This window comes from Molothrus ater, chromosome 3 (assembly GCF_012460135.2).
Source record: "Molothrus ater isolate BHLD 08-10-18 breed brown headed cowbird chromosome 3, BPBGC_Mater_1.1, whole genome shotgun sequence".
In the NCBI taxonomy this organism is placed as follows: domain Eukaryota; kingdom Metazoa; phylum Chordata; class Aves; order Passeriformes; family Icteridae; genus Molothrus; species Molothrus ater.
In genome coordinates this window covers 17279692-17303405 of record NC_050480.2, presented here as the reverse complement: position 1 = coordinate 17303405, position 23714 = coordinate 17279692, and the positions used below count along the sequence as shown (strand labels likewise).

Here is a 23714-nt window from a genome sequence, read left to right as displayed (position 1 = left end):
TTTGTTGCATTGACTTGGTAATTTAACACTTCTTGAAATACAAAGTTCTGGAGTATAATACAGGGACACTGTAACACAAATCTGTTCAGTTCTGCTTTTAAAAAAGCGCACATTAAAGGCAGCATCTTCCAGACAGCTCAGATCAGCTCTGCTCTTTAAGAGAACACTTTGGCAAGTCTGTAATTTCTGGTGTTAAGGTGTTCCAAGCTGGTACAGTATTTCAGATGTCAGTGTTTGAATTGTAAATAATGTTTGGGACTGCCTGGCATGCTGTTATTCATGTAGCTCCACAAACACACTCTAGCTGTGCATAGTGAAGTTCTTAGGAAAAGTGAAACTGTTGGCATAATCAAAATAGTTGTATTAGCTAGTCAAATGGAGAGAAGTTCTTCTGTTCTATTTTTGCCAGACTGCTTTTAAGTTTAAAAAGCAGTGACTTCTGGAGGTGTTTTTTAAGACCTGCTGAATAAGGGTGTGCAGTCTGCAAGAAGCCAAACGCGTGATCCAGCGCATTTGAATCCCAGCAGCAGTTAAGTGAGCACCAGGACTATGCCCAGACATGAAGCTTTCAGACTAATGAGTGCCTTAGCAGGCAGGTGGATTTCTGTTTGAGGCTGTTGTGTGTTTAAACTTCATAACATTTAGTTCTTGCTATAACTGCAAACAGGAATTAAGACTCAGGTGTGAAATTAAATAATTATGGCAGCATTATTTGAATATAGACAGGGGTTTAACATTTGGATGAGGCAGATTGTTGGGTTTTGCTTCAGAGTTGTTAGGCTCTCATGTTAGTGATTGAGAGAACTGAAGGTATTTTGAGTTGTGTGCAGGGGAACAGTAAAATGATGAAATTGGGGCTTGACAGATGCATTGCGAAAGTCAGCTGTCAGCTTGCTGTGGCATAATATTTGCCATCGGTTTAGAACTGAGATTAAACTGTCTGTTTAAGCTCTGAAGCACTGAGCTTTGTGTACCTGAAATTTGTGTACCTGGGTAGTTAAATCTGTGCTAATTTGTGAACTACAGAAGTGCAAAGGAAAACTATACCTCAAGTTTCAGAAGTTACATGACTGTCTGGAAAAAAAATGGAATGAGCATTTTCTTGACATTAAATACAATTTATAGTGATTTGAGTACATAAAGCATTTGAGATTTTTATTTCTGTCAGGTGCGAGGGTTTCACTCAGGTTTGTCTGTTGGACCTTAACAGAGCTACATTATTGTATTTTTCTGGGCTGTTTGGCTTGGGTTTTGTCATCTTTTTTTTCTGCAAGTAAAGCATGTGGTTTGGGGAAGAACAAAACTCAAATCTTGAATTCTTCTTTCCTTTAGGTTCAGGTGCAAGTCCATCCTAAGCTTTCCTCTACTGAAGATGCATTGCAGTATGTGGAGGAGTTAATTCTTCAATTGTTAAATATGTTGTGTCAAGCTCAGCCAAGAAGTTTTCTGGATGTAGAGGTATAGAGAACACTTATTACACATGTTATTGCAAATAATTTGAACTATTACATGAAAGCTGCTATATTAACCATTTCACAATGCAAAAAGGAAACCAGTAATTATGTATCTTTATGTAGCACAGCCTTCCGCATAAAGCCTACTGAGTTCCCTAATAGCTCATTTTCATATCAATTTAATTTTTTGTTCAATGCACAGCAAAACTGTCTGTGTGCTGTATTATTTTCAGTAGATGGTGAGTGTACGTTTTGTGCAAAAAGCTGACTGGTTCCTTTCAAAAAACCTTTTTGTTTTCCCACTGATATTGTATGCAAACTACAGCTGCTTAGTCTGAGGCTCTGTGCTGCTTTTTCAGCATGGTAATTTAGGCTGATATATCCCCTGCTGTCCCAGAAATTAAAACAAAAACAGTTCAGTCACTTTTTCAGAAGGAGTTTAGGAACACTTCTTTCCTCTGTACAAAGACCTCATCTCTTACCATTGCCTCTTCAAAGATCTACAACCTCTGCTGCTCAGCAGAGCAGCTTGATGTTTAAGAAGAGAGATTGAGCTGAAGAGTTTTTCCATCTGAGGAACAAATTAGTGAAGCTGTATCACTTAAATTTGTTGGACCATGAATACCTTGGTAGCACTTGGTGCTTAACCATGATTTAAAGATTTTGGTGCCAGGCCACAGAGTCTGTGTGTCTGTTGGTTTCCAGTGCTTGGCGCCAAGGCCCGTGCCAAGTGACTTCCTCACGTTCTGAAGAAAGTGGACTAATGGCAAATAAAACCTCACTCACAAAAAAACCTTAAAAATGTGGCTGTCTTAGAGCTCAAGATTGATGAATTTCATTCTTCCTCTTCCGTTTTGAGCACTGACACCTCCAGTGGTGTTCCAGTGTCCTCTTTAATGGCTGACTTGTTTTGCAACATCATTCTGGTCTGGCAGCTCAAGAGACGAGAGCTTTGGGGAAGGTTGTTTAATGCTGTTTTAAACAACAATGACAAAAACCTCGACACAAAGTGTTGTATTATGAGTCTTATGGCTGTGAAGGCAGGAGAAATATAAAAAGTAGAGACAATCAAGCAACCACCATTGCTGTTCATGCACAGTGATGCTGTTTTTAATTATATGGTCAAACACATTCCTTTTTCCTCTGGGACACCTTCCTTGTTCAGTCAACACACTAGGAGTGTGAATTGGTATATTAGATAGGTATTAGATAGTGAGTCAGACTTTTTTTTGGTAGGACCTCGCTTTCCTTTTGCCAAAGTGTTGTGAAGAAATAAAAAAGCCTGCACGTTGGAAAGTTGGGTATTACCTTTAGAGAATAGTACTCTGTCACTTTTTTTTTGTTAGAAAGTTTTTGTTTGTGTACTTTTTCCTGTGCCAGCTCTCTGTAAGTGGTCATTAACTTCATCTTCCTCATTTCATGGTTACTCAAACAGGAGCCATATTTACGTAAGTGAGCACTCACAACTGAAACAGTCAGTGGGAACTGTGGTCTGAAAAAACAAATGTTGTTCTTCTATTATTTCTCTAGAGTCCCATGTTGTTATTAGATTTCTAAAGTCCATACCTCTCTGGTGTATTCTCATGGCTGCAGATCTTCACAGCACAGACTCTTTCTTCTGCACGCTGTTCTCTCAAGTCAGGGCTCCTCCAAGGCTCTCCCTGACTGGCTATCCCGCCCCCTTTTATCCTGGTCATCTTCATCGGTTACAGCTGCAGCCCAATTAAGGACATGGCAGCTGCAGCCCATCAAGGGCAACCGGGACCTCTAGGGCAAAGCCTCTATACAGATATTTAAATACATATCTTCTACTATATTTCCCCCTTTGTTTTTACTTAAGTTAACAGTTATACAGATGTTTAAATACAATACATTTTCTCATGACTCACAGGCCATGTTCAACACCCACATTCTCCCATGACTCACAGGCCATGTATAACCCACATAGCTCCTTGCTCAAAGGCCATACTCTTTCACAGCTCCCTGACCCAAAGGCTATGTTCCGTCGCAGCTCTTGGCCACCACAGCTCTCGGCTGTCTTATCTTCTGCTAGCAACCACCGCAGCTCTTGGCTGTTCCGTCGCAGCTCTTGGCCGCCACAGCTCTCGGCTGTCTTATATCGTCGCAGCTCTTGGCCGCCACAGCTCTCGGCTGTCTTATGCTCGGTTAACTATCACGTCGGGGTCACCACTTGTTGTTCTTCTATTATTTCTCTAGAGTCCCATATTATTATTAGATTTCTAAAGTCCATACCTCTCCGGTGTATTCTCATGGCTGCAGATCTTCACAGCACGGACTCCTTCTTCTGCATGCTGTTCTCTCAGGTCAGGGCTCCTCCAAGGCTCTCCCTGACTGGCTATCCCACCCCCTTTTATCCTGGTCATCTTCATTGGTTACAGCTGCAGCCCAATTAAGGACATCACAGCTGCAGCCCATCGAGGGCAACCAGGACCTCTGGGGCAAAGCCTCTATACAGATATTTAAATACAATACATATCCTCTACTATATTTCCCCCTTTGTTTTTACTTAAGTTAACAGTTATACAGATGTTTAAATACAATACATTTTCTCATGACTCACAGGCCATGTATAACACCCACATTCTCCCATGACTCACAGGCCATGTATAACCCACATAGCTCCTTGCTCAAAGGCCATACTCTTTCACAGCTCCCTGACCCAAAGGCTATGTTCCGTCGCAGCTCTTGGCCACCACAGCTCTCGGCTGTCTTATCTTCTGCTAGCAACCACCGCAGCTCTTGGCTGTTCCGTCGCAGCTCTTGGCCGCCACAGCTCTCGGCTGTCTTATATCGTCGCAGCTCTTGGCCGCCACAGCTCTCGGCTGTCTTATGCTCGGTTAACTATCACGTCGGGGTCACCACTTGTTGTTCTTCTATTATTTCTCTAGAGTCCCATATTATTATTAGATTTCTAAAGTCCATACCTCTCCGGTGTATTCTCATGGCTGCAGATCTTCACAGCACGGACTCCTTCTTCTGCATGTCGGGGTCACCACTCGTTGTTCTTCTATTATTTCTAGAGTCCCATATTGTTATTATTAGATTTCCAAAGTCCATACCTCTCTGGTGTATTCTCATGGCTGCAGATCTTCACAGCATGGACTCCTTCTTCTGCATGCTGTTCTCTCAGGTCAGGGCTCCTCCAAGGCTCTCCCTGACTGGCTATCCCACCCCCTTTTATCCTGGTCATCTTCATCGGTTACAGCTGCAGCCCAATTAAGGACATCGCAGCTGCAGCCCATCGAGGGCAACCAGGACCTCTGGGGCAAAGCCTCTATACAGATATTTAAATACAATACATAGCTTCTACTATATTTCCCCCTTTGTTTTTACTTAAGTTAACAGTTATACAGATGTTTAAATACAATACATTTTCTCATGACTCACAGGCCATGTTCAACACACACATTCTCCCATGACTCACAGGCCATGTATAACCCACATAGCTCCTTGCTCAAAGGCCATACTCTTTCACAGCTCCCTGACCCAAAGGCTATGTTCTGTCGCAGCTCTTGGCCGCCACAGCTCTCGGCTGTCTTATCTTCTGCTAGCAACCACCGCAGCTCTTGGCTGTTCCGTCGCAGCTCTTGGCCGCCACAGCTCTCGGCTGTCTTATATCGTCGCAGCTCTTGGCCGCCACAGCTCTCGGCTGTCTTATGCTCGGTTAACTATCACGTCGGGGTCACCACTTGTTGTTCTTCTATTATTTCTCTAGAGTCCCATATTGTTGTTATTAGATTTCTAAAGTCCATACCTCTCTGGTGTATTCTCATGGCTGCAGATCTTCACAGCACAGACTCTTTCTTCTGCACGCTGTTCTCTCAAGTCAGGGCTCCTCCAAGGCTCTCCCTGACTGGCTATCCCGCCCCCTTTTATCCTGGTCATCTTCATCGGTTACAGCTGCAGCCCAATTAAGGACATGGCAGCTGCAGCCCATCAAGGGCAACCGGGACCTCTAGGGCAAAGCCTCTATACAGATATTTAAATACATATCTTCTACTATAAACAAAATGTAAAATTATGTGAGAAAGTAAATTTCTGGCATCTGTGGATACTAGGGCTACCAAAAAGAATGGTGATGCTTTTAAACCTCCAGAGACCTGTGTGTGAGTTCCAGCAGGAGAGTTGTTCAGTGCATGGGAGTCTGCAGGTGTCCTGAGGCACTGCTGGAAGGAGTAAATAAACTGGGCCGTGTCTGGCCCACCTGTAGCCTGAAACTGGTTTAGAATATGTGGGTGCTGTTGGACATTTTCTTCTCCTCTTATGTTCATTGTCATCATCAGGGCAGTTTGCATGTGTTCAGACTGGACCATGTGCTGATCAGTAAAGGCAAAACAAAAAGCCTGTTATCATTTCATTCAGTGACCATCCTGTGCAGGGAATAAAGTGTCAGATATATAGTCATGTATTCAAAGATGAGGCATGGGCGCAAGGAGAGCAAACTGTGCCTTCAGTTGCAGCTTAATTCTTAAATTTTGAGCAGTAGATAATACTCTGAAACAGGCTTATGCACATGGTGAGCAGCATGTACCAAAATGATAACATTTACACATCTTGTATAAGTTTTTATAGTTGAAATACAAATATTAGCAACCATTTCTTTAAGTAATAGAAAGGAGTTTGTTAACACAGTTACATTGCTGAGATCATTCAGATGATGCATTTATTCCTTGGTCATGTTTTCTTGTCTTAAGGATCGTGTCCAAAAAAGTTTTCCCCATCCTATTGATAAGTGGGCAATAGCTGATGCCCAGTCTGCTATTGAGAAGAGGAAACGAAGGAATCCGTTGTCTCTTCCGGTAGAGAAAATCCATCCCTTATTAAAGGTAAGCAGTGATGGAGTCTTTGAATTCAGAATGCAGTTAGAGGTCAACCTCTTGGTTTCATGTAATGGCTGTGTGCTGCCTGAACTGTGAACTAAAAGAATTAAGAATATCTGTGTTTGTTGTGTAGTTCTAAGTGTTCCAGTTAATGGAATATATTTATTTCTGAGTTAAAAATCACTCAATTCTCTCTTGGACAAACAAGGCCAAGAACCCATTGCATAAGTTTGATTTTTTTGTGTTTCATTTTCCATGACTAAGAAAACACTCAAGAAACTTGTGGAAATAGCCCTAAATGTTTAAATTAGGTTTTTGGGACAGTTAGTTGGCTCTTGGCACTTGCACATTTAATAGAACAGCATCTCCAATATGACTGTTTCTTCTCGAGGCCTAAACACTCCTGTAGGCATACGCAGCCTCTTTCTATTCCTAAAATAGGCTGTGGGTATGTGGTGAAGCTTTATTGAGCAGGGTTTTAAGCTTACTGACTGGTTTGAGTTGTAATCTACAATGTCTGTTTCATCAATGGAGTAACAGTGGAATGCTTTTTTGTTTTCTTCTTTTGTTTTTTTCCTTTTCAGGAAGTTCTAGGCTACAAAATTGACCACCAAGTGTCTGTTTACATAGTAGCAGTATTAGAATACATTTCTGCAGACATCTTAAAACTGGTTGGGAATTATGTGCGGAATATAAGACATTATGAGATTACAAAACAAGATATTAAAGTAGCAATGTGTGCTGATAAGGTAAGCACAACTCTGGTTTGTCAAGTTAACAAACAACTAAATCTATAGGTAATTTTGAGTGGACAACATCTTTTTCTTAGTGAGTACATGGAATATTATATCTTCTAAGAAGAAATTAGTGTCATAAAATATGGTTCCAGTAATGGAACAAAACTACCAGAAAGCTAATTGAGCTTATAAAGCTCTTGCTTATGCTTGTTAAATCTCTCTTTCTCTTGATTGTACCTGCCTAATGTCAGCAACATGTGAATACTTTAAAAATTACTGTAAAGCAGCACTAACTTTAGACTGTACTTCACATAAAAAGTAGTGTTTCAGTGGGTAAAACAAAACCCCCATCTCATTAGCATCTCAGCTCAATTTTCTTTGTAGTGAGATGTGGGCCTGGTGAATACAGCCTAGAATCTCCTAGCAATGTGCTAGAACTCTATCTGTGAAGGAAAGTTAGAAATGGTGGGGTCTCCTTGAATACTTGGATTATTCCGTGTGATTTCCTACAGTAGTGATGCTGTAATGTCCCCTTCCCCAGAATTAGTTAGGATTCTCATTTTAACCCAAGTTCTGTGTACAGTCACTGACTCTGAAACATGAATCACCTTCTGTTCTTAGGGCTTCAGAAGTTGGGCTTCATGCAAAATGTCCTGCATTTTTCTGCTTGTAGAGAGTCATTGTAATGAGTCCTGGCTCACACCCCACATTTGGAGGAAGTGTTCAGTGATCCACTTTTCTTGAGAACTTTACATTACTGATTGCTTGGTAAATCTTGCTTGGGTATGAATTGGCACCTCTGGTAGTCAATGTTTAGAGTTCCTGTTGTGTGTGTAGTTCTGCAACAGGACTAGTTTCTGAAGCTGCTGCCCTTCCTCAAGGGTTCATTTTAACAAGAGAGCTCAGCAGTTAAGGACAGAAACTGGGCCATGTGCAGCCTGTGGACAGGCCAGTGTTCACTGCAGATAGATCACAGGGTTCTGAGCATGATCATGTGTGAGTTCCTGGTGAAGATAAAGCTGAAAAGCCAAAATACACACAACTTTTAACTTCAGCGAATATCTTCAGAAACTTAGGTTGTGTACTGCTGATTCAGAGCAATAGAACACAGCTAAATGCTAATTGGTTTTGTGTACTTCACCTTTTAAAATTGTAATTGATTTTAGGACCATGTTCTTGGAGAGATGCCTGGATTGGTCTGAGTGACTGGGAGTCTTCAGAAATTGCCACTGCAAATAATGACTTGCAAATTCATAGCAATGGATGTTGGTTTTGTAATGCTCACCTGATTGCAGTGATAATACATCAATCTTATTCCTCATCAGTCTGATTTCATGTGAATAATAGGCTGTATTTATTGGTAACTTAGTAGTCAATCTCGAGAAGGTTCTCATTTTGCAGATTTCCCTCTCTTTGCTGCCTAGGTATTAATGGATATGTTCCATCAAGATGTAGAAGATTTAAGTGCACTAACTTTATCTGATGAAGAACCCTCCACCTCAGGGGAGCAAACCTATTATGACCTAGTGAAGTCATTTATGGCAGAAGTTCGACAGTATATAAGGGAACTGAATCTCATTATCAGAGTTTTTAGAGAGCCATATGCCTCCAACTCCAAACTGTTTTCATCTCATGTAAGTATTGTACAAACCACAAACACAAAAGGCACCTCCTATCATATCTATAAATATAGGTGGATACTTCCCAAACTTAACTTGTTGAGTCTAATGTATCAGTAGTAGAAAAAGCACTTTTCTTGAGTTCTGATATGGAAATAGTAAAAGAGCACTTGCAGGTTTTGTAGGACTGTGGAAGAAACCTTCCCATTTACTTATGTTCACTTACAGGTCTGTAATTTTGATATCTGTCACTGCTCTTTGTCATGTTTCAGTAATGTACATTTGATATATTTTCATTTGATATATTTGATATATATTCATTATTTTTCAAATACATTTTATGATTTTACATAAATCACAGAAAAAATATATTATAAAATTACTGTAAAATCTTGTTCTATTTAAGGAAGTTCTTGACTTTCACATCTGAACAGAGTAGCTTTGTATGTTTGACTTTTGTCTTGTTTTGTTGCAGGATGTGGAAAATATATTTAGTCGTATATCAGACATCCATGAACTTAGTGTGAAGTTACTGGGTCATATAGAGGACACTGTTGAAATGACAGATGAAGGTAGTCCTCACCCACTAGTAGGCAGCTGTTTTGAAGATATGGCAGAGGTAAGAGAATGGTGTTGTGGGTTTTGGTGGGTTTTTTTGCTATTCATATTTTATTACTTGCAATTAGATTTCTGTTCCAGCTGGCTTTCTTCAGTTTCAGATCTCTTCTTCCAACCCCACTGTGATGAAGGGACTGTCCATTTTTTAAAGTGCTCTTATCTTTTTTAGTCTCTAAATCTCAGTTTGTAGAGTGGCTGTTTAAAGTTCAGAGAGTGGAGGTGAAAAAAACTCAACACTGATGAGGAGGTTTCTGTAAAACTAGAAGCTGGTCAGCCTCTCCTTAGTGCCTGAGAAGATCAGCACATCTTCCTGGACTTCACATCCAGCCATGTGAAGGACTAGAAGGTGGTTGGCAGAAGCCAGCACAGATTTCCAAAGGACAAACTGTAGCTGTCCAGCTGACTGTTTTCAGTGGTGGCTGTGTCCATGGACAAAGGGAAGAGCAGTTATTATCTCTTATCTGAACTAAACAGGGCCTTCAGCACAGTCTGTCATAGCATGGGGGAGATTCAGCCTAGCTGGTTGGATTGTAGAACGTGGGCAGTTGGCTGAGCTGTCAGGTTTTTAAAGGATTGTTATCAGCAGCACAAAGGTCACCAGCATTCCTCAGGGTTTGATAGTGTTTAATTTCTGTATTGGTGTTGTGGGAGGAGGTCTGCCTCATCTAGTTGGTAGGTGCTGACAAATTGTGAGGGGACACACAGAAGGACAGAGCTGCTGCTTGTGGGACCTGACAGGCTGGAGAAACGGACCTATGGGAGCCTCCTAGGGCTGAGTAAAGGTAAACATGAAATTCTGCACCTAGGAACAAATAACCCCATGCAATGTCTCAGCTGAGGAGCAGCACTGCTTGCCAGGGCTGGGAGATCCTTGGAGATGGATGTGAAGGCTAACTAGCTCCTGGGTTGTATTAGGGAATGTGTCACTGGCAGTTCTGTGTAGAACTTGAGACCAAATCTGGTGTACTGTGTCTGGTTCTGGGCTTTCAGGATAGGCAAGATAGACTTGTAGTGAAGGTTGCCATGATGATTAAGGAGTTGAGGCCCAGGATGCAGAAAGAGGGTTGAGACTGCTGGGTTTGTTGATTCTTGAGAAGGCTGAAGCAGGAGACCTTATTGCTGTCTTTAGTTACCTGAAAGGAAGGTGTGAGGATGGCCAAGGCAGATTCTTCTCAGTTGTGAACTGAGAGATGAGTGAGAGAACATGAAAATGGCAAAAAGATTAATCCTGATTAGATACTGGGGGGAGAGGGGGACATTTGCAATGAGAACAATTGAACGTTGGGATAGGCTGCCCAGAGAGGTTTTGGTGCCTCTGTTCTTAGAGTTAGAACTCAACAGGATGAGAGACCCTGAGCATTCTCAAGCCAGCTTGAATGATGGATCTGTCTTTGGCCCTGAGGTGGGCACTGCTTTGAGCAAAGAACTGGACCAGTTGACTTCCAGAAATCTCTTTTAGGCTGAATTAATCCACAAGTCTGTGCACGTAAAAGTATGGATTCTTCTCTATAGGTGTTTTGGGAAAAGTGTGCAGAAAAGTCTCTCATGTGTAGTATATGTATTTTCTATAAGAAATATGGAAGTTTAGCTGTTAAATCAGTTTTGTAAACTGATGGCATGCCCACCCATGGCAGAGGGGTTGGAACTAGAAGATCTTTAAGGTCACTTCCAACCCAAGCCATTCTGGGATTCTGTGATTGTAAAGTTATTCTGTGTCTCTTTTTAGGAACTAGCATTTGATCCATATGAATCATATGCACAAGATATTTTACGACCCGGGTTTCACGATCATTTTCTAAGTCAATTGTCTAAGCCAGGAGCAGCATTTTATTTACAGGTAACTTGCCTTTAAATAAAGCATGTTGTTGATATTACTGTGTTAATTACATTGTCTTATTGCTTCAGTACATGTATTGTTTTAAGACTGAAACTTATTTTGTTTCTAGTCAATAGGTGAAGGCTTTAAAGAAGCTGTTCAGTATGTTCTACCCCGGCTCCTCCTCGCCCCTGTTTACCACTGTCTTCATTATTTTGAACTGCTAAAAGTAAGAATATTGTGTAAATCTGATGTGTTTGGAGATTTTGGGGTTTTTTTCATGGTTCTCAGTGTTAGGTGAGAGCTTTGGATGCTCAGTTAATTGTAAAATATTTTACTAGAATGTGAATAATAAAACTGCTGTGTTGAGAGAAAAGCAGGCTGTGTGCTCTGCAGGTGGATGCTAGAATTAACTGAATATCAGCTGATAATTATTTCTGTTAAATTATCTATCAGTCTAGAAAGCAGTAGAGATCTACACACTCATATTCTTGGAATGACTGTTTCAACAGAGTTGGGAGGTGATGGCACATGGCTGTAGTACAGAAAATGTCAAGCTGTTACTTTGTAAATTTGAAATCACAGCAAGATTCCCCTTCAGACTTCATTTTATTTTAATAAAAGCTTCAGTGTTCTTGCAGTGCACTTCCCACAGGATTGTAAAGGTGATATCTTTCCTTCAAAGGGAAGGCTTGGTTAATATTTATACTTGGGCTATTTGTAATTAGACCTTGCATTGATAGGGTAGCAATAACATACACATATAATAGCTGCAGAATGTTACTCTGGGTCACTTAACAGTATTGCATAATGATCCTTAAGGACTGTAAAGCATTTTGAGGAAAATGTTCCCATAGGAGCTTCTTTTGGGCTTAATGGAAATTCATAAGCTATACAGTGTTCCAAAGAAGTATTTATGAAAATTTGGATCAGAAGTAAACAAAAAAACTAGCAAACAAAAAACCAAAACAATTTTAAGAAATGCGTTGTGTTTCCTTGAATGTTTGGTTGGTTGTCTTTGGATAAGCCAGTAGTTCATCTTTGAGTATAAGCGTCTACAGTTGTAACTTCATTTTTATTGATTTAGATCTACATGTACACCTTTGGCACGTAGTATGTCTTGTATAACATGCTTTTTGAAAAACTTTGGGATGTGTGCCTGATCTGTTTGTCTCATTCATGGGTTTGGTCTGACTTCAGACATCTTTAAAATATGAAGCATTTCCTTTCATGGCAGTCCATTGGAAGTGAGGTTTGACACAGCTTGTTTGCATTTTGTACAGTAAACACCTGCACAGACATAAGGTGTCTCTGCTCACACTGTTACCTCACAGTCTCAAAATGCAGTACTTTGCATACTTCATGTGAATATGGCACTGTATTACCTAATGGACAAAGCATGAAGGATTAGGGCTGTCTGACACCCAGCCATCCGGCCTTGCTTCTTGCCACTGGCAATTTTAGGGTGGAAAGGAGAGCATGTGTGCCTATGGAGCAGGGAGCAGCCCGTGTTTGCCTTTTCTAGGGCAGGCTGGAGTCTAAGCTGACCCCTCTCCTCCAAAGTTTATCAGTCTTTTTGCAACTCATGACCTCTGCTTCGGGAAAAATTCTTCTTTTCATATTCACGCTCTACACACACAAACGCACAGAGCTCCTCTCCCCTGTGTCAGTCTGATATTATTGTGCTGGATTTTATTCTGTATCTGATAATAAGCTCCCAGGTTTTCTTCCCACCGTGTTGCACATGTCACGTTTTAGTTGGACACCTGTCACTGTGGTCTGTCAGCACACACATGTCATGTACACAGAATAGGCAATGAGGGATAATAGGAGCACATGAAGAGAGAGGTGTCAGCTCTGGTGGCAGCATCTTCAGCTGTCAATGAGTACATCAATGTGCAATTCAGTATGAATCCCTGCCTCAAATAGTCTATGCTAGCAGTTGCATTTTCTTCCTTATATCTGAAATCTTTGAACAGAATCTTTGAACAGGTTGATTTTTATCTGCCACAGAAGGATATTTGTGCAATTATATCATCCTGATAGTTCCACTGATACAAGGTATTGAATTATCTTGTGTGGTGAGAGGCCTGAGTTAGTGATTGCAAGCATGTCTATGAATAATCAAGTTTAAAATACTATGAAAATGGACCTCTGGTTATGAAGAGACAAAATGTTGGCAAAGTAGCAGGTGGAAAAAAAATTTGATTTCTCTTGAATATAGATATATGTAAGGATAGAGAGGTTAGCATTTATCTTTGAGCTGTGTTGTATAATGTTGCATATTTTGAAGTAATCTATTTTAAATGCATTTCAGTTACCTTCTAACCATCCAGACTACAAAAAAAAAAAAGTAAATTTCTGTTCACTAAAGGTTATCCTATTTAGAAACTAAAGCCTTCCTGAAGTTGGACAGGGTACCAGGAATGCACAAATGCATGTTCTATTTTTAGCTGAATCTTCTTGCTGTTACATTGTTGGGTAATTACCACTGGACTAAGGGCTGTGTTTTCCTTCACCCAACCTGAAAGTCCTCAAACTTTATATAGGAACTATGTAAAATAGTAGCTTTGTGTGAAACTGCACTTTTCTGCAGGTGTTCAGCTAATAAATGAGCTTTCCTAAATCATAGAATCATTATTATGATATTTAGTAATTGAAGAATGGGTTTTTCAAGACCTTTGAATTGAATTGGGCACTGTTTCAAATGGTACACATTTGTATGCATGTATGATACTCTTTCATTGGGTGAATAGATTACTTTAAAGTTCTTTCTTTTCCAAGTAGAAATGCTGCAAAGCGTATATAAACTTTGCTTATATAAAACAATATATTTTGGGCAACAAGAGAACTTGGTAGGGATTTTGTGTGGTTGGGATTTTTTTAAGCCAAGTGCAGACTTGAGTCCCATGACTTAGGAATGGTAACTATCATCTCTTTGCTAATATATTTTAATATTTTAAATTAATGCTAATATTTTAAAATATTTCTATTTTAATTGGAATTCTATCTATAGTATACTAAAAATCTAAAAGATTTTTTATACTAAAAGAAAGGATACTTTCATTTCACAGCAGCATATATTATGTTTGTTTTTTTTTTTTCAAACTTTGTTCTTAGATGATGAGTAACTTTTCAAGTTTTACTGACTGGCAATTCAGCTCAAGTAAAATACTCCTCAGTTGAACTTTTTTGTCTTCCTCTTCCACCATGCTAATGGTAAAAATAATAATTTTGGTTTGGCAAGGTCTTTCAAGATGATAACCTCTCCCTTTCCCAACCTGTTGGTATTAAATTTGTTACATGTTGCTGAAGAAGGCACAAGGTAGTACAGTGTTAGTTTAGGACTAGGGGATTTCAAGTTTGATCCTCTGAGTTTCTTGCTGTGTGTTTTATTGGGCAGCACATCCAAAAGTGTTTTGGGCTTTGACTTCACTTTGATTCTCAGCCTTGTTTCACCAGTGTCCTGTTCCAGAGTGTAACAAATCGAGTGAATTTGGTTTGGAGTGCCATCTGTAAGTGGTGTAACCCAGCCCAGGGTGGAGAATCAAAGTCTTAATTAGTTGAACTTTGTCAGTCTGCTAAGGTTTTACAATATCTGCAATTATAGATCATTGTCTCACAACACTGTCTGGACTGCTTGTCTTCAGTAAGAGCACTGTGGTTAGCAGGTTCTGTTGCTTTAGTCAATTTGCAAAGTATCCCTTAATTACTGTTAAAACCAGTAAATCATGGACTTGAAAGCTGTCAATTATTTCTAGAATGTATTCACTTAATATCAGCACAAGATTTTACTTCCTGAAATCACTTTTTCTTCAGTGCTTCTTTCCAAGGACAGCAACTTGTATGCACAGTACCATTTGAAATAAATAAAAAGCAGAAGTATTAAAGTTTTCCATATCTCTGTGTATGTAGCTGCAGATGTGGATGACTTATTACATCCACTGGAGATAATGTGTAGTTCTGGGTCTCTGTGACAGATGGAGGTCTGTGTGTTAAATAAAGAAAGTGTAGCTTGACCAAACTGTTGCTAATGTGTGATAAGGACTACCCAGTGTATTTGGGTGTTTTTTAGGGGAAAAAGCTGGGGTGATGTAAAATTTGGATTGAAGTCTAAGAAGAGGTTTCCTAGAATGTGACAGTAGGTAAAAAATTTAGGAAACTTCATATTGTTAAGCTAAGACTAGTGTTACAACTGGAATGTTGTAAAGGTACAGGAGTTGTGTCATGGGGTAGAAGCCAGAGTTGATTACAGCCAGGTGAAATGAGGAAATGAGATTCTGTATTTACTTCTTGCTTGTGGGGTTTCATTGACAGTATTTCTATTTCTTTTCTCCTTTAAGTGGTAGTGAGTTTATGGCTTAAGTCAGTTGTGGGTTCATCAGCCAAAAGGGAGAAGTTGAAAGGGGAAAAAAAAACTTTGTCACACATTTGTGGGTGTGTGTGCGCTTTTCCCAGAAATTTGGCTATTGTTAATTGAATTAATTGGTCCTTAATTTTCTTTCCTGCTGTGGCACTCATTGATGTGTTTCCTGTGTTTGCATCAGATGAGTCTATGCACATGGGTGTCACTTCATTTGTCAGTGATTTATGTCATCTGTTGTGGAGGTGTAATGGGGCTGCATGTTTTGCTTCGTAGGGTTTTTTCCTTACACACAGGATGTATCTGAGATTTTGAGAAGCAGATGTCTCTTTCCAAGAAATTTTCTAATAATTTCTAATACTCTTCTTTCCTTCCTAAATAGGTACCTCTGAGAATATTTTTTTCTATTATCCCTCTAAAACTGCTTTTCCGCAAAAACTGGATAAAATATAACAAAAGTGAGCATAAAATATTCCTTGTGACCCTTTGCCTTCCAGTCCCCAGTGGCACTTGAGCTGTGTCAGTCAATCCTGCTGGCCCTGTAACAGCAAAGGCTGTACTTTGATCCCTTGAGGCAGGAGTAGGATGTCACAGGGCCAGACTTCTTTGGGAAGTCAAATGAAGCACATCCTGAACTCCAGACTTGCGACTTCACTTGCGTGTTTAACCGTAGGGTTCCAAAGTCCTGTTTTCTAATCAGTTTTCCAGAGCCACCTGCGTGGCAAATGCTCTGTAGTCCTGTGGGAGTTAGAAGAGCTCTATTAACTGATTTGTTCCCACTTTTCAGGGGCTGCTGTTAGTGATGGTAGAGAGCACTTCAACTTCCATGGCAGCAGCTTGTGCTGAACACCCAAGGCCAAACTCCCATGAAAATGGATGGGTGTTACAGGAATTTGCACAAATTTTGATTCTTTTTTTCCCTGCTAAATAAAAATTTTGACAAAATCCATTGAGGACTGAATGTTAAGAAGCTTATTTTAGCTGGGATTTTCAACTCCTAGTTTTTGTGACTATGGCAGTCATGATACAGTCTCTGATACTGTTGCATAATCTTTTCAAAACTGTAGTGTATTTCCCTGTCCTCTTCTCCTGCACCTTGTGTACAAAAGGCAGATCCTTGGAAAGAGGTAGTGCAGTGGTTGACATTTTCATATGCTTGCATCACTTCACTGGAAATACTTCTGGATATGGAGCTATGGATTTAGTCCCACTGTCAGCTTTCTTTGTTTCTCTTATAACAGTGGAGGTTTATGTTTTCTGTCAATACTTTGAGATATTCAATGGAAACTGATGGAAATATGAAGGAAATAACACACACAAGTGGAACAACAAACACCATTTGTGGTTTGTTCTTGTCACTGCTGTTTCATTTCATTTCACCTGCTGGTTTTATTACTTAACACCAGGGTTCCTCTTAAAATCAACAGGGTTCTACCCTTGCTTCTCAGAATGATCTCTGAAATTGTGCATTCACCTTACATAGCATCGAAATACTCAGACATTTCTGTTCAAAAATACATACATTTCTGTCCAAACAGAGAGGTGTCATCCAGTTTTGCTTACAGCCTTGCAAAATTTTCTGGCAAAGATCGGACTTGAATTGTTTTGAAGCAGAAGAAGTGGATTTTAATCCACTTTGGAATTACAAAAGAGAAAGGGAAGATGTTTTCAAATTGCATTGTCTTTACTTTGATGGAAAATTTGGGGGAAGAAGATGGAAGACCTCAATTACAAGTGTGGTAGCACATAGGTAAATATTCTGTGATATTTCAAATACTGATCTAACTAAATGTTATGAACTAAATTATGAGTTTTAAATTTCTAATGTATTCTGCAGGTCTGCTAATAGTGATGAGACAAACCAAAGTGACAGTAGGAGAGAAGAGAGTTTCAGAGCATGAAGGCTCTGGAAGGATCTGTGTGAACTTGTACATTTGTTGCAGAAAGGTAATGATGCTGCTGTGGAGGAGACATCAGCACATGCAAAAAAAAAAAAAAAAAAAAAAACCCATATTTCTGAAAAATGCAGAGCAAATAAGTTTTCTGTACTTTGAGAAGTCAAGGCCTCCTATAGGCAAAGTAGCCTTTCCCAGTAATGGAATGTAAAATGCATAAATGGCTGCTAGTAGCCTACAAAAAGTCTGAATGTTTAGGAAATAGTTTCATGAAAACCTCAGAGAAGACATTTGAAAAAAAGCTTTGCTTTTCTATCCCTTCCTTGGTGAAGGAGATGCTGAGTGTGTAACCTAACATTGATTGCGTACTTGAATCCCTTCCCAGCTGCAGAAACTGAGAGCAAACTTGCAGAAACAGAGCAAAATTGCACCTCTTCCTGCTGAGGAGACACCAGGTAAACACTTTAGCAGGTTGCTGTAGCCCTGGAGGAAATGTGGAATATGGTCTTCTAACAGGCTGTACCCCTTTGTGGGAATGCTAATGGCAAATTGGCCACATAAGAAACCTTTTGATCTGTTGAATTGGTGAAACATCAGCTGACAGACTTGTGTAGTATGCAGTTCTCAATGTGTCTTCCTGACTTCTCCTCAGTGTCCATCCTAATTTTCAAAATTGCACTTCAGAGTAATGTAATTCAATTCTGAAACATAATTATTTTAATTTCACACATACACACACACCCCTTCCCAAATAAGAACGTTCACATTGGGTAATCAAAGTAACAATTCCTTAAATTCACATGTTTCTTTAGCCCAAATGTTTTTACGTTTTTTGGGCTCGGATGACATTTGATGTACTTGAATTTTCAACATATATTTAGGACCTATTTTAAGTCACATAGTAAAGAGGTGAAGGAACAAGGAATCTTGTACTACAAGTTGAAATGCTTTTTGTTTTCCTCTGTTTTGATGCTTTACTTGTCCAGTATGCTTCCCAATGGGTTGATCATATTTTATATTGTGAGTTAAACATAACATGAAATAAAAGATGAGGGCCTTTTAGCATCTGTGTCTTCTAAAATGTACTTCCAAGAGAATTCTGAAGGTTTTTTGTAACTAATTATCTGATATCTGGGGTTTGATATTTGTCATGTGCTATTTTATGTAGCTTTTAAAAATTAAACTGAGAAGACATAATTAAACTTTGAGTGGAGAAAAGGTTTTTATCATTGCTTCAGTAAGATACTAAGTTCTGTTCCACTGTCAATGCAACTGACACTCCTGCTCTAATGTAGATCTAAATAAACAGATAACTGTATGACTATTTTTACTGCACTGTGCTCAAGATTGTCTGAGTTTATATGAGAAAAAAATGACTTTTCAAATTTCAGTGTATTGAAGCTATGTATGTATGTTCAGGAATATGGCATGTGGAGTTTCCTTCAAGGTTCAAGTGTGAGTTGCTTTTTAGTCTGCTAGCATTTTCCAGAAGTGCATGGTGCTCCCTGCAGTTGTCCCTCCCAGATGATTTCCTGATGCTTTCTAAAAATTTAAAGCTTCTAGATATGAGAACACTTTCTTTTGTCCCCAGTACACTGCTGCTTTGGACTGAGTTTTTTGGTTTTTTTAGGAATTACAAAAAGTCAGAGAGTGCTCTCAAGTACCTGTGCTGTTGAGCCACCTTCCAGGATTGGTTTGTGGCTAAGTGCCAGCAGACCTGCCTGCCTTGCTCAGAGAAGAAACCCTGTTGGTTTTTATTGTTGATTACAAAATAGCTCTGTCTTCTGTGTATTGAAGCTGTGGTCTTGATTCCCAGAGGAGTTGGAGAACTTGCAGTTCACAAATTTCAGTGGTTAATCTTCTGGGAAGAAGACAGAAGTCTAGGTTGTGATGCAAACCCTAAAGTTCAAGAAGACTTCCTGTCTGTCATGACACCTGCTGCTATGGTTCTCCTCTGTATTTTCTATCACTGTATTTCCAGAGAGATGCTTCTCTAACAGTGTAAGAGGTTAACTGCCACAGTCTAATTGTGCACTGCATGAGAAGGATTTATTTTCTATCTCTTTGGAATTTATAAATATGTAATCCCTGTGGTATGCAACAGGTAGAACAAAATACCTTGTCTTTCACTTCTTGGTGTCTCTTCAGAAATTGTGGTCTAGAATGTAGACTACTTTCTTTTTGTTAAAGACTTCCTTAGCAGTCTATTTTCCAAGTTTTCTTCCTTGAATGAACAGTGTCTTGTGCCTGGAGTACTGTGAATCACATGAATGATAAGCCAGTATTTTCTCATAAGATTGTTAAAACCCACAATCTCTATAATACTACTGATAATTAGAAGTCTGCACTTCCTTCACATAATAATTATACTATTTTTTGTAGTGTATAGTGCACTTTCTGTAAAAAACCAAACAAAAGTGAACAACCCCCAAACAAACAAAACCCCCTCACCACTTACTTAGCATCTCCCTGGTTTCTTCATTAGGGGGCACTGCACAGCTATAGAAGAATGAGTGGGATTTGCAGAGAAACTTTCTGGATGCTTTCCAGTTATGCCATTTCGCTTTCCACCTTTTTTAAACTGTCCAGGGGCAGTGTAAGATTAAATCATTGCTGTAATTTACACTGAGTTCTGGTTAAGTCTGGTTTTGGTAACTGTACAGTACCATGCTGGAATATAAACTTCCAAATTCCTGTGTCCAGATAAGTATCTTCATAGTGATTCAGAGTATTGCTTGACTTGCCATTTGTGTTGGTGTTACACAGAAGACAACACACATTTCTGCACAGCACTTTCTAAATGTTAAACTTGGAGCATAATTACACTCACTGGATTTTGATTTAGTTTCTAAGTATTAACTGCTTTCTCTATATGTAAATATGTATTTTGCTTTGGGACATGGATAAATACCAACATTTTTGCAACTGGAGAGAGGTTGCTGTAAAAAGCAACATAAGAGCAGAATGCTTTGCAGTAATGAATGTTAATCTTCATTAGTTTGTTTCTCAAGAGAATGTACAGAATATTGTAGGACCTAGTAAGGCTTATTTTCAAGGAGACCAGGCTTAAACAATCTCTTCCACTGCTAAAGGGTAGCAACCCAAAAATTGTAAGAAACCCAGCCAGACTGTTTTGATGGAAGCTTATAAAAAGGCAGCACACAAGGCAAAGAGCCTTCTCTGAATCCTTGTGCAGGAAATATGCAAAGTCTTAGAGGTAGTTACAGCTTTTTCAAAGCTTTCTTTCAAGACTTCTGCCAGTGGTGGACTTGCCTCCTTGGTCTGAAATCCTCTCTGAACCCAGATCTGCAAATCTGAAGCAAAGGGGAGATGATACCTCCATTAAATCTGGAGAGTAGAGGAATCTGAAAAGGGTGGTCTGTTCCTTCCTGGATGATGTCATCTCCCTAAGATCTTGTGGGGAGTAATGCTTGCTGTGGTGCATTCTCTGACCTATTTCAGTGGTTGCTACTCAAGCAGGCTCTCCCACCTAATGCTGCTTAGGTTGAGAGCACAGGAGATGACACTACATGAACCAAAGCTGCCTAGAAGAAACTGTGGTCATGCTTATGGCTGAAAACAAATAAAGTAGTCTTTGGCATTGACAGCTGTTGCATTGAATGATTAACTCTAGTTAGGGGGAAATTAGTGCTGTTCTCTGACCCATTAAAATATCAAATGTGACTGTTGTACTCTGTTGAATTTTGAAGGACAATACTTATATTTTACACTGGAATCAAACAGCGCAATTTTACTTTTGGCAAGGGCATCTCATTCTGGTTCATACTGGCCTTTGTTTCACTTCTACCACCAAAACAAATTCTTCAATTGTGTGGAGCTAATTCTTGGTGTGTGATAGTCTAAAATGCTTGTCTTGTTAATAATTCTACAAATGTTATTTCAGTTTGACATCTAAGCCACAACTGTAGTCACCTATTTTTTCTCTGATGTGAAACATTTTAGTGCTTAAATGAAGATTTGAGATGCAAATCTTCAAGCAATCTTCAACATGGCAGATCTCATAACAATAGTTAGACACAAAATATTAAGTGTTCTTATCCTTCTTATCCAGTTTTAGTTTAGTTTTTAAATTCAAAACTAATTGTGACTCTGGCCAACTTGATTTGTGTTGGCTCTGCAGTTGTGCTGGAGGTTGGCTTGAGATAATTTCCAAGGTCTGCTTCCACCTGATTTATTAATTAGGCTGTTATTCATGAGGTGAGAGACCTTGTAATCTTCTACTTTTAAATATGATGAAGGAATTCTGCTTAGCTTTGGGTCCAGCTTGCCTGTTCCAGGATGTTTATGTGTTATGGACTGATTTGATCTTGTCCTGTAGTATGGTGTGTATGGAGGTCTTCTTCATTTCTTGTTCTTCTTAAGATTTAACACCTGAAATGGGTTCCAATAAGGAGCTGTAAGGGAAATCAGACCAGTTTGAGATAAATACTGCACGTCTGAGTGTGTTTGTATCTGGGAGACCTTAGTGACTGTGCTGTATTTTAATGAGATTAAGCTCTTAGCAGAGAGTTGTCTCTCACCTGTGTCAGTAACACACCTGGTTATTACCATTAACTTCTATAACAAGCAGGAGCATGGAAAATCAGCAGAAGGTTAGATTTCTTCTTCCTGGGTCAAACTTCTGGATTTGCAAATACCAAAATGCTTGTAACACTTCCTGTCTTTGATTTTCAATGTTCACAGCAATTGGAAGAAAAAAGTGAGGATGAAGAGGATAAGGAGTGCTTGAAGCAAGCAATAACTGCCCTGCTAAATCTTCAAAGCAGTATGGAACGGATATGCTCCAAAAGCCTTGCAAAGCGAAGGCTTAGGTAAACGTTTCCGCTTTTTCTGCTCTCTGCTCTTAATGCTTTGCTATAAATCCAGGGCTCCCGGTTTCCTCTTTTAGTAAACAATGAACAAAATAGTTTGTGACAAGCCTGCTTTTTCAGAGGAAGTGACATCAAAGCCAAGATAATTTGTTATTGTTTTAAAACAGTTCTAATTTCTATGTGTCCTTGCAAACTGGTAGTTGAGACGTTCTGAGAATTCACTGGTAAGTAGAAAGTTGCGGCATTGCTAGGTTAATTGTGCTCAGATAATAAATATCCACCTAAAAATATTCTAAAAGTACCTTTCTGTGTGGTTAGAAGGGAATGTTCTTGAATTTGAAACTACTCTTAAAATTGTTTCAATATTTTTGTTGCCAGACAATTTTTGTGCTGCCAAGGGTAACCTTTAGGCTTGAACATGAATACATTTAACAGGTTTTTTTTCTGAATGTACTTGTTTCAAATTAATGCCATCTAGAATTGTTCTGTTGGTTATGGAAGTGAGTGGCTTGTTGGGCTAAGAAGCACTCACAGCTTGCCTGCCTCTGGTTGTTTGTGTTTAGGTAAAACATCTATTGCTGAAGATTAGTAGAAAATTTATCAGATGAGATGCTTTAGTCAAGACTTTGCAATGGTGCTGATATTGAATGATGAAATTGCATTCTCAGTGAAATCCTCACTTCTCAGAAGGATGATCTGGTGCTTTTGTGTTAGTGGTGGTTGTGTTTTTTTAAAAACGTGTACTAACAGGCTGCCTTTTTCCCATCCTCCACTGAAGTGAATCCGCATGCCGGTTCTATACTCAGCAGATGAAGGGGAAGCAGCTAGCAATTAAGAAAATGAATGAAATCCAGAAAAATATTGATGGTTGGGAGGGTAAAGACATTGGACAGTGCTGTAACGAGTTCATCATGGAAGGAACACTCACACGTGTAGGAGCAAAGCACGAGAGACACATATTCCTGTTTGATGGCTTGATGATTTGCTGTAAGTCAAATCATGGCCAGCCAAGACTTCCTGGTGCTAGCAATGCAGAATATCGACTCAAGGAGAAGTTCTTCATGCGAAAGGTACAAATCAATGATAAAGATGACACTAATGAGTATAGACATGCTTTTGAAATCATCTTAAAAGATGAGAACAGTGTTATTTTTGCTGCTAAATCTGCTGAAGAGAAAAACAACTGGATGGCAGCATTGATATCTTTGCAATATAGAAGCACGCTGGAAAGGATGTTGGATGTAACAATGTTACAGGAAGAAAAAGAGGAGCAGATGAGATTTCCAAATCCTGAGCTTTACAGATTTGCAGAACCCGACTCTGAAGAGAATATTGTGTTTGAAGAGAACATGCAGCCCAAATCTGGAATCCCCATCATCAAGGCAGGAACTGTTGTGAAGCTCATCGAGAGGCTGACATACCACATGTATGCAGGTGAGGCACTTGGTTTGTGCACCCAAAACTCAAGGTAGTAACTAGTTCATGCTTCTCTCTCTGTGTTAAATACATGCAGCAAAATACATAAAATGAGTAAAAAGG

General features: G+C 39.4%; 1 protein-coding gene across 1 annotated transcript in view; it reads left to right on the top strand.

The window, feature by feature from the left end:
- Positions 1–23714, top strand: part of SOS1 (SOS Ras/Rac guanine nucleotide exchange factor 1) — a 45608-nt gene that overhangs the window by 7003 nt on the left and 14891 nt on the right. The window contains exons 2-10 of the mRNA XM_036380177.2: positions 1333–1458; positions 6170–6301; positions 6880–7044; positions 8457–8666; positions 9127–9270; positions 10996–11106; positions 11216–11314; positions 22048–22175; positions 22954–23609. Of these exons, the coding sequence (XP_036236070.1) occupies positions 1333–1458; positions 6170–6301; positions 6880–7044; positions 8457–8666; positions 9127–9270; positions 10996–11106; positions 11216–11314; positions 22048–22175; positions 22954–23609 (1771 nt within the window). The remainder of the gene's footprint in view (positions 1–1332; positions 1459–6169; positions 6302–6879; positions 7045–8456; positions 8667–9126; positions 9271–10995; positions 11107–11215; positions 11315–22047; positions 22176–22953; positions 23610–23714) is intronic.